Genomic DNA, 14832 nt, shown 5'->3' with positions numbered 1-14832 from the left:
ACCAAAAAATGATGTCCTTATCATCATGGGGGATTGGAATGCTAAAGTAGGAAGCCAAAAGATAACCGGAATAACAGGCAAGTTTGGCCTTGGAGTACAAAATGAAGCAGGGCACAGGCTGATAGAATTTTGTCAAGAGAATACGATGGTCATAGCAAACACTCTTTTCCAACAACCCAAGAGACGGCTCTACACATGGACATCACCAGACGGTCAACACAGAAATCAGATTGACTATATGCTCTGCAGCCAAAGATGGAGAAGCTCTATACAGTCAGTAAAAACAAGACCAGGAGCTGACTGTGGCTCAGACCATGAGCTTCTTGTTGCAAAGTTTAGGCTTAAACTGAAGAAAGTAGGGAAAAGCACCAGGCCAGTCAGGTATGAATTAAATCATATCTCCGTTGAATATACAGTAGAGGTGACAAATAGATTTAAGGAATTAGAACTGATAGACAGGGTGCCTGAAGAACTATGGACACAGGTTCGCAACATTGTACAAGAGGTAGCAACCAAAACCATCCCAAAGAAAAAGAAATGCAAGAAAGCAAAATGGCTGTCTCAGGAAGCTTTGCAAATAGCTGAGGAAAGGAGGGAAGCAAAAGGCAAGGGAGAAAAAGAAAGATACGCCCAATTGAATGCAGAATTCCAGAGAATAGCTAGAAGAGATAAGAATGCCTTCTTAAATGAACAGTGTAAAGAAATAGAAGAAAACAATAGAATAGGGAGGACCAGAGATCTTTTCAAGAAAATTGGAGAGATGAAGGGAACGTTCAATGCAAAAATGGGCATGATAAACGACCAAAATGGCAGGGACCTAACAGAGGCAGAAGAGATTAAGAAGAGATGGCAAAATTACACAGAAGAACTATACAAGAATGAGCTTAACGTCCCTGATAATCACAATGAGGTGGTCACTGACCTCGAGCCAGACATCCTAGAATGTGAAGTGAAGTGGGCCTTAGAAAAGCTGAGCAACAACAAAGCTAGTGGAGGTGACAGTATTCCAGCTGAGCTATTCAAAATCTTAAAAGACGATGCAGTAAAAGTGCTACACTCAATTTGCCAGCAAATTTGGAAAAGTCAACAGTGGCCACAGGATTGGAAAAGATCAGTTTACATTCCAATTCCAAAGAAAGGCAGTGCCAAAGAATGTTCAAACTATCGCACCATTGCACTCATTTCTCATGCTAGTAAAGTTATGCTTAAAATCCTACAAGCTAGACTCCAGCAGTATGTGGATCGAGAACTACCAGAAGTACAGGCAGGATTTCGAAGAGGCAGAGGAACTAGAGATCAAATAGCCAACATACGCTGGATCATGGAGAAAGCTAGAGAGTTCCAGAAAAACATCTACTTCTGCTTCATTGACTATGCTAAAGCCTTTGATTGTGTGGATCATAACAAACTGTGGCAAGTTCTTAAAGAGATGGGAGTACCAGAACATCTTATTTGTCTCTTGAGAAACCTATATGCGGGCCAAGAAGCAACAGTGAGAACTGGACACGGAACCACTGATTGGTTCCAAATTGGGAAAGGAGTCCGGCAAGGCTGTATACTGTCGCCTTGCCTATTTAACTTATATGCAGAGCACATCATGAGAAAGGCAGGGCTAGATGAATCAAAAGTTGGAATTAAGATTGCTGGAAGAAATATCAACAACCTAAGATATGCAGATGATACCACTCTAATGGCAGAAAGTGAAGAGGAACTGAAGAGTCTCTTGTTGCGAGTGAAGAAGGAGAGTGCAAAAGTTGGGTTGAAACTAAACATTAAGAAAACCAAGATCATGGCATCCGGCCCTCTCATTTCCTGGCAAATAGATGGGGAAGAAATGGAGGTAGTGACAGATTTTATTTTCCTGGGCTCCAAGATCACTGCAGATGGGGACTGCAGCCAAGAAATTAAAAGACGCTTGCTCCTGGGGAGGAAAGCCATGGCAAATCTAGACAGCACACTAAAAAGCAGAGACATCACCCTGTCAACAAAAGTGCGTATAGTCAAGGCTATGGTCTTCCCAGTTGCAATGTATGGCAGTGAAAGTTGGACCATAAGAAAGGCTGAGCGCAAAAGAATTGAGGCCTTTGAACTCTGGTGCTGGAGAAGACTCCTGCAAGTCCCTTGGACTGCAAGGCGATCAAACCGGTCAGTCCTAGAGGAGATCAACCCTGACTGCTCTTTAGAAGGCCAGATCCTGAAGCTAAAACTCAAATACTTTGGCCACCTAATGAGGAGGAAGAACTCACTGGAGAAGAGCCTAATGCTGGGAAAGATTGAGGGCAATAGAAGAAGGGGACGACAGAGAATGAGGTGGCTGGATGGAGTCACTGAAGCAGTAGGCGTGAGCTTAAATGGAGCCCAGAAGATGGCAGAGGACAGGAAAGCCTGGAGGAACGTTGTCCATAGGGTCGCGATGGGTCGGACACGACTTCGCAACTAACAACAACTGCTTGACCCTCTCTCTGTCTTTAAGGGAGGCTACAGCATTGCCTAACACCGTGATTCTGAAACTTTTTAGGGGCTTACCCTAAAAAGATAAATAAACTGATGAAATGCCGCTCCTAAGTAAAACTAATTATTCTAATGCTGGGCAAGAAATAAATTTACCATTAGGTTTTGATATACATTCATCTAGTAGTGTACTAAACATACATACATAATTTAAATTAATTTAAATTTACAACTGTTTACATTTAGTGTTAACACATGTTATTATCGAGCTTTTCAAATTTTGTGGCACCAGAGATACTTTATTCAAGCTAAACAAAGATCAAAGCCTAGAACGAGTTTTAGAAGGGCACCTGATTTTTTTGCACAAGCTTGAATAGGTTTAAGAAAAGAATTGCATGCCATCCCCAGGGAATCTCAACTCACTGTTCAAGATCCCCTGGCCTAATGCCACTGAATGCAAAAGGCAATATAATATATAGAAAAATGCATGCAAATCTATCCTCACAACTGCAAGAACATGTTTGCTCTTCTCCAAAAGGTATTTTTATTTTAAAGGCTCTGCCCTCCACCATTCTAGCACATTCAAGAATATTTTGATTGTTTGGTTTCCTTGAAACTAAACTAAAAAAAGTACTGCCACCTGCTGTAAAAGGTAAAGGTAAAGGTTCCCCTGCACATGTGTGCTAGTCGTTTCCGACTCTAGGGGCCGGTGCTCATCTCCGTTTCAAAGCCGAAGAGCCAGCGCCTGTCCGAGGACGTCTCCGTGGTCATGTGGCCGGCATGACTAGACGCCAAAGGCACACGGAACGCTGTTACCTTCCCACCGTAGTGGTCCCTATTTTTCTACTTGCATTTTGACGTGCTTTCGAACTGCTAGGTTGGCAGAAGCTGGGACAAGTAACAGGTGCTCACTCTGTTACGCAGCACTTGGGATTCGACCCGCCAAACTTCTGACCTTCTGATCGACAAGCTCAGTGTCCTAACCCACTGAGCCACCTGCTGTAATCCTAGTCAATTTAACATTGCTTCAGGCCTTGGCAAGAAATACGGTTATGCTTTTTTTGGCTGGCCAAGGTGGATGTAGTAAACTAACACATCCAAAATTGAAATGTTGGATGTCTTCCCTGTGACTGTGAGTTCATTTAGTGACTGTTCGAAGTTATAACAGCACTGAAAAAAGTGACTTATGACCGTTTTTTACTTACAACCATTGCAGCATCCCTATAGCCCCATGATCAAAATTCAGGCACTTGGTAACTGACTCATATTTATTTATGATGGTAGCAGCGTCCCGGGGTCATGTGATTATCTTTTGTGACCCTCTGACAAACAAGGTCAGTGGGCAAGCCAGATTCACTTAATAACTGTGTTACTAACTTAACAACTGCAGTGATTCACAACAACTGTTATAAAAAGATCATAAAATGGGGAAAAGTCTCACTTAACAACTCATTTATCTCATTTAGCAACAGAAATGTTAGGCTCAACTGTGGTCGTAAATCAAGTACTACCTGTAGTTGAGATTTAACTCTTCAGAAATAATCTGGAGATTATAATTTTCCTGGGTAACATTGTTGTAAATACTCAATTTATGATTGCAACTGAGTCAAAATTGCAATTGTAAGTAAAGTTGCCATATGACTTGACTCAATTTTGTGACCATTGTTACAAATATTGTTAAGTGAGTCACCATATTTGTTAAGCAAATCAAATGATTATTAAACAAAACACATGGTCATAAGACTGAATCCAGCTTATCCAATGGGTGTCTTTTGCCCCAAAACAGCAAAATGTGATCATGTGATTGTAAGATGCTCCAACCAATCATAAATGTGAGCCTGTTGCAAAGCACCTGAAATTTGATCATATGATTGTAGGGGTGGTGTAGCAGTCATAACTTCAAGAATGGGTCATAAGTAAGGTTTTTTGGGTCCATCATAACTTTGAATGGTTCTTAAGTGACTGGTTGTAAGTCAAGGATTATCTGTATCTGAATGCACTGTGTATCCTTTTATCATTCCGAAAATGATAAAAATTTCTATACTCTAAGAATTAATATAGAAAACTACTGTATGGTCAACACAGTGCAAATCACTGGTTACAATTTTAGGCTGTAATAAATTCCATCCATATTAGTACAAATCTATTCCATTTTTGATATGGATGCCCCTTCTTGCTTAGTGGAATATATATATCTAATAGGTAATGATTGGGTAATGCTGATTAATGAAATATCTTTCCCCACATATCATTTTTTCTCCTCCTTTGCACTCCAGGTTACCTGATGGAGCGCAAGAAGAAGGGTAGCATGCGCTGGATGAAACTGAATTTTGAAGTATTCACCGAGTTGACTTATGAGTCCACCAAGATGATTGAAGGGTGTCTCTATGAGATGCGGGTCTTTGCAGTCAATGCCATTGGAATCTCTCAACCCAGCCAGAATACCAAACCTTTCATGCCTATCGGTGAGCACAACGGCTGGCATGGGATGAAATACTGGCAAGGGCAGCGCATGAGCTGATAAGACACTGGAACAGGTAGAAAAGGTGGACTTGTCCTTTCCTTCACATGCCACTATTGAGCTAGACGTAGCAACCAAAGAAGCCAAAGAACTGCTGTTGGATCATGAAGAAGAGTTGAGAATTCCAGGTCAACAGCACAAGATTTCTGCTGGATATGGGGGAGATGAATTCAGATAGCATTTTCATGGAAATGATATAAGAATAACAGTTAAAATTTCCCGAGAACATATACCCAAATTGCAAAACTGTTAAATTTATTATTTGTATTTTCTGAATTCAACAGTTATACATATACATATATCACTATGTAAATGCTGATAGGGAAATATGTAAAATTGCAGGCCTGCTAAATGAAAAATATTTACCGGTATATTATGAAAATGAAACCCCAAAGCATAGGATTTTAAAAAATGGTCACAGACTGAACATGTTATGGACATGTTATGGACATTTCTGTATGAATATTTATAAGGCCTTAGAGTCACCTTTTCAGTGAAATGGGTGGCATATAAATTTAATAGATAAACAAATAATAATTTGTTTGCATTACTGAATCAATTGCAAAACATGCAGCCATTAGGGACAAGGGTTAAAATGAGTAGATTAAGAGGAATGCATGAACATTCAAAGTTTAAAAAAAACATTTTGCAATCTAATGTATCAAAAAGAATACACTAGAAAAAAACAATTGGAGAAAGTAGGAGCAGATTGTTTTTTCCTTATTGTCCATTATACACTAAGAAATGATAATTTGTGTGTGTGTGTTTGTGTATTTATATTTTTACTGTTATTATTTTACTAATTTCCCTCCCTATTCAATTCTGCTTCAGCCCCCACCAGTGAGCCTCTTCATCTCACTCTGGAGGATGTCACAGACACAACAGCCACCCTGAAATGGCGTGCTCCAAACCGAATCGGTGCAGGGGGCATTGATGGCTACCTCATTGAGTACTGCAAGGAAGGCAGTGAGTTTCTCTACCAGTAAAAGAAAATCTGAGTTTGTATGCTGTGCATGGCCCTTTTTCAGCTTTCTTATTTAAGCAATTAATTGATGTTGTTGTTTTTTTTAACCCCATTTATATCCCGCCCTTCTCCAAAGACTCAGGGCGGCTTACAATCTAAAGCACAAATCAATGTGCTTAGCAATAGCCTTCATTCTATGTATATGCCTGCTTATTAGGGCTTTCACACACACACACCAAGCGGCATTATTACAAAGTCAGCTTATTGCCCCCAACAATCTGGGTCCTCATTTTACCTACCTCGGAAGGATGGAAGGCTGAGTCAACCTTGAGCCTGGTGGGACACGAACCTGCACTAATTTGCAGACAGCTGGTGTTACTTAAGGATGTTGTTCCAGATTAATCGCTCCCTTTGCCTACTTTGTTGCTGCTGGTTTTTTCTTTTTCTTTTCATCTCTGGCAAGATAGTTTGTAATGGTAGTGGGAATGGCCTTGGAAGATAGGGAGAAGAGACACAGCCAAGGGGACATTCAGATAAAAGGCAACATAGCCCCAAAGAGAATGTTGGTGTGGCAAACATCTCAGAAGGGACCCTTCCTTGTTTCTTGGGCTGTAAAGGGGGCAGGGGAAGAAATGATTTGCAAGATTCTGTTAATGTAACTTTACAATAAAGTGGACTTAGCTCATCTGGCTGTGCTTCTTATCTGGTCTGCCTCACAAGGGTGATATAGTCTGACCGGGCTAAACCTTCGCCAGCCCTATAGCAGGATCCACAATTGGAAATCAGGGATCAGATCAAACTTCAGCAGAATATACAGTGTTTCTCTTCTTTTATTTGCTGCCCCCTGAATATCTACAACATCATGCTTGGAAACTCACTGGGGAATACCCCTTTGGCCAAGACATTCAGTTACTTACAAAATGGCTTCTGACTTTTCACTTATTCTTTATCTCCTAATCTTATACTCCACCCTCTTTCTCAGCTGATGAATGGATACCTACTAATACAGAGCTTGTAGAACGCTGTGGCTTTACTGCCAAAGGACTTCCAACAGGCGAGAAGCTTTTCTTTCGGGTAATTGCAATCAATATTGCAGGAAAAAGTGTACCAGCCGCTTTATCACAGCCTGTCACCATTCGTGAAATTGTTGGTGAGTCACTTTGAGTATTTGGAACATACAGTAGTTTGTTCTGTCTCCTGGATCAAATTGTCTTATAAGAAGAAATTTCAAGCTCCAATATGGCAATGGGGCGACCCAATACACATCAGATTCCTCAAAATGTTTGCCCCAATGTGATCCTATATCAGTTAGGGAGTGTTGCACATGATTTCCTCCTAAAATTTGCAAATAAAAGGTACTTTCCTATCTTGATTAAAAGCCAGTGTTCCTATTTTTTTAATGGCTTCATGCAATTATTAATTGCATTCAAGTATTTCCAACTAGTTTAGCCCCTGACTGATTTTTTAAAAAATTTATTAATAGTTTTGGGATTGCATAAGTCATCTTAGTTGTTCTCATTTTGGAATGAATAATTGGGGCACAGATTTTCTATTCTGTTCTTCCAATTATAGCACAAAAAAAAGAGTCCAAGTCACTCAATAGCTCCTTTCTAGCCCCACCCCCATAAGTTCGATATCAAGTCCTTACCTAGCAGACTATTTCTGTCTTGTACTCTAGATACCGTAAATGCATCTAGCATCACTTTTAACTAGCACAGCCAAGTTGGAAAGAAAGCTGGACATGATGATTTGGGACATTATTTAATTATTTATCTAGAAAATGATTCTGAATTTCCAGAATTCCACTCATATTTATGGCTCTATGCTAGTAATTCATAAAGTATGTCTATGAAATCACACATTTCCCAACGTGTTATTCTTTCCATTTTCCCATCCAGTGTCTTTCACCATGTATTTTTGAGTTCCTTTCCCCACATACTTTCTTTTGTTTTTACATAGAACAACCCAAGATTCGTCTCCCTCGCCATCTCCGGCAGACATATATCAAGAAAGTTGGGGAGCAAATCAACCTGGTAATCCCATTCCAGGTAGGCAACTGGTTGAAAACGTAGAGACACTTTCAGTACGCAAATTCACAGTATCATAGTCTTTTTGTGAGGTGTCTGGATTTGCCGTGAAACATGGAGTAAAGCATTCTTTAGAATGTTTTCCCCCTCCTCCTATTAAGTCAAAGAGTATCTACTTCTGATTTAATAAGATTCCTTAGCAAGTTTCATCAAGGTTAATGATTATGGCTATAATCCAAACCTGGCCTCTCCTGCTTTCTCCCACTAACTATTAGAGGGAACTTTTCCCCTCAACTGCAGCTTTATTATGCATGTTCAATGTCAAATGGCATATTGTGCAGTCCATAATATTGTTGTACTATACATACACGTTGCTTTATAACTATATTTATTTAGAATTTTAAAAAGGGCTACATGTCTTGGCCAGTATTCTTTTTCTCTCAGATTGTCTACTGCATATGCAGTATTGGCTGGTAGAACGTGAGCTTCCTCCCTGCTTCTCAATCTTTCTTCAGCACACTAGCAGTGTCCAGTGTGTGTGTGTGTGTGTGTGTGTGTGTGTTTTAATGAGCATGACATCTTAGTCCGTCTCTGCTCCTTTTACACATATGTTGATATTGTACTAAAGGATCTGATACTATATTGGAACCCTGTAGATTTTGTCCATTCTTGCAGATGACACTCTTCAAGGTTCTCTTGATCCAGCAAGCTTGACTACATCACAGCTTTTAAATCCATCTTGGGGTTACCCACCAACTTTATTCTTTTCTAAAAACTAATAAGGTGCAATAGCGCACACTGTTTAACTCTATTTTCAGTTGTTAGCCCTACTCTCTCCTCGGTCAACATTCTCCTTTCCAGAGTTTCTTTTTTTAGAGTCTACCTCTGTCAGCTCAGCACTGCCCCTATTGGGAAATATTCCTAAGCTATTCTATTTTCACCTTCTACTTATCAGCAAACCAGAACCAAGTCTTTGAAAGCCCATGTCTGTGTGAGAGACTTGCAGGGAGGCCTTCTCTAGCAATGACATTCTTTTTTTCTAATTCAAAGTTTTATTAGTTTATAATATATGATACAATGGAAATACAAAAGTAAATAGCAGAAAAGATGGGGAAGGGAAAAGGGAGTAGAGAAGTTTTTTTAAAAATTTTAATTCCATTTATATCCCGCCTTTCTCCGAAGACTCAGGGCGGCTTACAAGCTTAGCAGTAGCCTTCATTCTATGTATATGCCTGCTTATTAGGGCTTTCACACACACATCCAGGCGGCATTATTACAAAGTCAGCTTAATTGCCCCCAACAATCTGGGTCCTCATTTTACCTTCCTCGGAAGGATGGAAGGCTGAGTCAACCTTGAGCCTGGTGGGATGTGAGGTAAGGGAGAAAAAAAGGGCGGGAAAAAGTATTGACTTCCGACTTCCTTTGGCGCAATAGGGGATCAACTTCAAACCTCAACTTTTTACTTCTATAAAATAATATAAACTAGCCATTTCAATAACATCAAATTATCTAGCTGGTAAAGCCCAAAATCAAAATTTTATTTTTTTCCACCTCAGGCAGAAAATCTAGAAGCCGTTTCCACGTGGCAATAAAAGTATTTGTATTCTTTTCTTTAATCAGTGCAGTCAGTTTAGCCATCTCTGCTAGCTCCATCAGCTTTTGTAACCATTCCTCCATTGTAGGAATCAATGTGGTCTTCCGTTTCTGAGCATAAAGTAATCTTGCTGCTGTCAACATATATAACATCAAAGTTCCATATTTTTTTTCCAGGTCTCTGTCCATTAGCCCCCAAAAGAAAAGTCTCTGGTTTTCTTTCTATATTTACTTTAAGAATTTTTTGTACTAACATGTGAATCCTACTCCAATTTTTTCTTGCTTTATCACATGCCCACCATAAATGGTAAAAAGTCCCCTCTCTACCTTTATATTTCCAACATTCATTTGAAATACCTTTATACATTTTTGATAACTTGTCTGGTGTAAAGTACCAACGGTACATCATCTTGTAAAAATTCTCTTTTAGATTATAATTTAATGTAAATTTTAATCCTTTATTCCACATATTTTCCCATTACTCAAGCTTTATATTATACCCAAAATTCCTTGCCCACTGAATTGTACAATGCTTTACTTGTTCATTTTCCAGATTTAAATTCAGTAACATTTTGTAAATTTTAGCAATAGTACGTTCACCTCTAACAAACAGTAGGCTTTCAGATTCATTTATAACAAAATTAAACCCAATTATCTAACTCAAATCTTTCTTTCAATTGCATATATGTAAACCAATGGCAGACGTGACCTTCTGATTCTAGCTACTCCTTGGATTTGAGGGTAGGTTCACCCAGAGTAAAAGATATTATTTTACCATAAATCCACCAAATTGGCCTCATCACCATCCCTTTTCTAAAAAAAGGCTTCTTGCGGGGAAACCCAAAGTGGCACCTTTGTAGAGAACTTTGTTTTATATTTATTCCAAACTCTCAAAATGGCATACCTGATGAAATGATTATTGAAATGAACATTAACTTTGTCATACCACAGATAGCCATGCCAACCAAACCTTAATTCATAGCCTTCTAGGACCAGTAATCTCTTATTCTGAAGGTTCACCGATTCTTTTAGACAAACCAAACAACAGACATCAAAATACAGTTTCAAATCAAGTAAACCCCAACCCCCTCTTTCCTTAGCATCTTGCAATAATTTATATCTAATTCTCAGTTTTTCCCCATGCTATATAAATGGCAGATATCCGTCTGCCATTGTTTAAACAGAGTTTCAGTTGCAAGTATTGGTAATGTTTCAAACATTTAACATAACATTTATCTTTGGTAAAACATTCATCTTAATCACAGAAATTCTACTCAGTAATGATACATGCAATTTGTCCCATCTTAATAAATCTTTTTTGATACCATTCCAGAGAGGCACATAATTATTTTTAAACAACTTTGTATTTGAATTTGATAATGTAACCCCCAAATATTTCGCCTTTTTCTCAACCCTAAACCCCGACTTTTTATTCAATATATCACCATCCTATGCGGTCATATTCTTAATCAGCATTGATCTTTTTTGCTTATTAATTTTAAAACTGGCCAAGGACCCAAGCTGTTAAGAAGGAAGTTTATAAATTGAGGGCCTTCGCTGATAATTTAGTGATATTTCTGCAAGACCAAAAAATAACATAGAATACTTGATGAGGAATCTAGCAATGACAACCTTGAAGGAACATAAATGTGAAATACTGAATAATAGCAAAAATCAAAATACTTCCAGGAGTATTTTCAAATTGTTGGTTCTCTTCTCACCTTCCTTTCCATCCTTCAAAAAATTGTAGAGTTTTTCACCAGCCCCTCCATTTAATAAGACCTATGGGTGTGGCAGGGAAATTTGCTAACATCTGAAAAAGGGTTCTCAACCATTAGCTCCCACTAGAAAATATCAAGCAGTCTCTTTTCTTCTTTGGAATTTTGGAATATATTTGTAAAAAAAAATAGCAAAGCACAGCACACCTATGAATAATGTAGCAAAGCAGAAAGAACTATGCCAAGTTGCAACACAAACCTCATCCACCAATTCCACCCTAGTATTGATTCTGAGTCAGCAAACCACTCTCAACTACTTGTACAAACTCTAATTTACTTTTTCTCTGTGGATCAGTGACATTCCCTTGGAAAATGAAAGGAGTGCTACTAAGTGAAGGCCTCAGTGCTAATGCTAAACATTTTATCCACTGCAGGGAAAGCCTCGCCCTAAGGTCACCTGGTCAAAGGATGGGCAACCTCTTGATCCCAAGGAGGTTAACATCCGTGACTCTGATTTTGACACCATCCTCTTCATCCGCAAGGCTGAGCGACATCATTCAGGCACCTATACCCTCTCAGTGCATATTGAGAGCATGGAGGACAAAGCTGATATTAAGATCCGTGTTGTAGGTAAGGACCATTTTGCTTTTCATAGACCAAACTGCAAACTAATGAAAGAAAGAAAGAAAGAAAGAAAGAAAGAAAGAAAGAAAGAAAGAAAGAAAGAAAGAAAGAGAAGTGAGCAAGTTTGGGTCAGAAGAGAAAGAGTGTGCTAAGATGGACAGTCTCAAATTTTCATTACTGAGATATTTACATGTAAAGGTTAATAGTCATAGTTTCAGTAGATGCTGAAGTATACAAGCTGTTTCCCTAAACATTTTTGTGAAAACATTTGTCTTTAATTTCTTTAATGCTAATTATTTCCCACATCCAGCTCCCTTGAACATTTAGTATTATATCCTCATGTACTTAATACCTGTCTAGGTAGCCTTCCTATCCCTACGTAAACCACTCCTCTCTCTGTTCTCTTACCATACAATTAATACCTGCATTGTATTTTATTATGTACTATGAGAACAACAGGTATGCAACTTCCATTGACTTGAGGGCTTCTATGAATAGTATGCTGGGGAGCTGCTTTTGAAAGTGGCTAGGGCAACTTTGGGGAAGGGCCAAGAAATTCAAGGAGTGAAGTGGGTATCTTTTGGTGAGCTGCATGAATTATGGGGAAGATGATAAGTAGACTGCCTTATTAAAATCCACAAGCTGTGCAAGATCCTTTAATAGCTGTTTAAAGACAGTCACTAAAGAAAGCTAAACTTAGAGTTCCAACTTCTTACTATCTTGTAATTTGAGCCTTGAACCAGTCTTACAGAAACCACCTGTCCCCTTGCAGGTAAAATTATCTCTACTTTCTAACATGTATCTTTCTCTCTGAAGCATGGAGAGAGCTTGTGAAGACATGGGATATATGAACCTGCCTTCTATTTTGGCCCAGGGTTGTCCACTCTGACCAATAGTAGTTCTCCAAGATCTCAGGCAGAAAAATGTCTTTCCCATTACCTGCTATTTAATCCTTTAATAGGAAATGCCAGTAGGTGGAAACTGAGACCATCAGAGTGCAAAGCAGGGGCTCTGCAATGGGTTACTTGGCCCTTCCTATTACTGTGGTTGCTCTTGCAAGCACAGTGCAAAGAGAACTGCTGTTGGGAATGTTCATTTAGAACCTGTTGCAGGCTTCTACCTTCCAAAGAATTGGAGAGACAGAAAGGGTTTGGCGATCAATCTTTCCCCCTTCCCTTCCTTTCTTTACACTGCAGCTGCTAAACTGTTAATAAGACTTAATCCATGCCCACTTCATTAGTTTCCTTGTTTCTGTGGGAAACCCAGATGCTTGGTGCTCTCAGGCTTGCAAGAGACAGAAAGCATTACACAATTTTGTTCAGTAAGCATGTGGGAACAAGTAAGAGGTGCAGAGTGGTCCGAATCTCTCTGACCTTCTGGGCTTTCTTCATCTCATTTAGAGGCATATGGCATCTCTTCAGTGTACTTACTTACTATCCTCTGGATGTTTTCTCCTTTGCTGAATGCTTCCCCCTTCTGTCACCTTGCCTTACCAGCTCTTTCCTTCCCTCTTGCAAGAGAGTGAGATCATATTCCGTAGCTCTATATTTAAGCATTCTTCATGGGTTAAGCCAAATGTCACTCCTCCCCGTACAGTCCAAAAAACTCCCTCTCTCCCTCACTCACCATCTAAATCCCGGTTTTGTCTCATTGAAGATTTGAAGTGAAATTTAGTGTTTTTCAACAGATTTTCTTGAGTGTTCTTTGAACAAGGAATAGATGTGACATGATACTGTCCTTATGCTGGCTCTGCATCCCTGCCAGCTACAACAGGCTCCTCTTTTGCATGCATTTATACATGAAGAAACAGCTTTTCCTGCACCTAGTTTGAATATTACTTTTAACTTCTTAAAGTATTAACTGGTGCAGCCTAGCAGACAGTGCAGGCATTACAGAGCAGGGATGACCTCCCTCAATTTAATGTTGAAGCCCTGCAAGCAGTCACTTCAGATCTTCCTAGCAGTCTGCTTGGTGAGGAAGAAAGGTGGGCGGGGGGGGGGGGAGAAGGGGAAGACAAGACAGAAAAAGTAGGAAATCAGATGCACAGATAGGGTGGGAGGTGGCTTCATTTACAACAGATATATAGAGATCCTTTTGCATAAGCAATACAGATGAATAGCAAATAAATTTCAAGCTATTCTAATATAATCTAATGCACAATTAGAAATATAAACCACTACAAGACATTTTAAAATTATCTATACCATATATTTAAGCGTGTTTTTGAAAAATAAAAAGATTCTCTTTATTGCCCCCATCCACTCAATTCTTTCATTCTTATTCTGTTCACTTAGTGATTTTGAGTGTACTAAATAACTTTATGTTTGGGCTCTGCTATTTCTATAATAATGTGTCTCTTTGTCTATCCCTCTGCAGAGAAGCCAGGCCCAGCACACAATGTTCTGGTAAAGGAGGTATGGGGCTTCAATGCCTTAGTGGAATGGGAGCCTCCCAAGGATGATGGGAACTCAGAGATCACTGGCTACTCCATCCAAAAAGCTGACAAGAAGACCATGGTAAAGTCAAGTTTTTTCATAGCTCCTTTGGCTAACCTATGAACGTGTTTGACCCTTTCTGGCCCTTACTATGTGGTTGACAAGATGGCACATAAGCAATCAATTTTTTTACAAGAGGAAATTAGAATGAAATATTGTCTCTATGCTTGGTCGCTTACACTGACTACTGGTCTCTTTCCATATCCAAATCAAAGGATATCCAAATTTTGATTTTTAAAGATTTTTGTGACTTAAAACCAGGTCCATATGTTTCTACTAAGAAATTAAGAGCTTCAGTGATGACTCTCCTTTAAGCTCATTATCAAAAATGAGGTGAATGAATAGTATCAATAAAAGACAAGATCTATCCAGCACTGTTGACCAGTTCACACTCACACTCGCTCTGAGGCACACACTCAACTGATGATGACATAATGTG

At 39.2% G+C, this 14832-nt stretch overlaps 1 protein-coding gene across 2 annotated transcripts in view; it reads left to right on the top strand.

Moving 5' to 3' along the window:
* Positions 1-14832, top strand: part of MYBPC2 (myosin binding protein C2) — a 71665-nt gene that overhangs the window by 47122 nt on the left and 9711 nt on the right. For both annotated transcript variants that reach the window (XM_083378173.1, XM_083378174.1), the window contains exons 20-25: positions 4728-4916; positions 5804-5938; positions 6919-7086; positions 7896-7984; positions 11709-11904; positions 14275-14414. In XM_083378173.1, coding sequence (XP_083234299.1) covers positions 4728-4916; positions 5804-5938; positions 6919-7086; positions 7896-7984; positions 11709-11904; positions 14275-14414 — 917 coding nt within the window. The remainder of the gene's footprint in view (positions 1-4727; positions 4917-5803; positions 5939-6918; positions 7087-7895; positions 7985-11708; positions 11905-14274; positions 14415-14832) is intronic.

Source organism: Vipera ursinii (genome assembly GCF_947247035.1).
Source record: "Vipera ursinii genome assembly, chromosome: Z".
NCBI lineage: Eukaryota > Metazoa > Chordata > Lepidosauria > Squamata > Viperidae > Vipera > Vipera ursinii.
The sequence above is the reverse complement of the archived record's forward strand: the minus strand, read 5'-3'. Positions and strand labels throughout refer to the sequence as shown.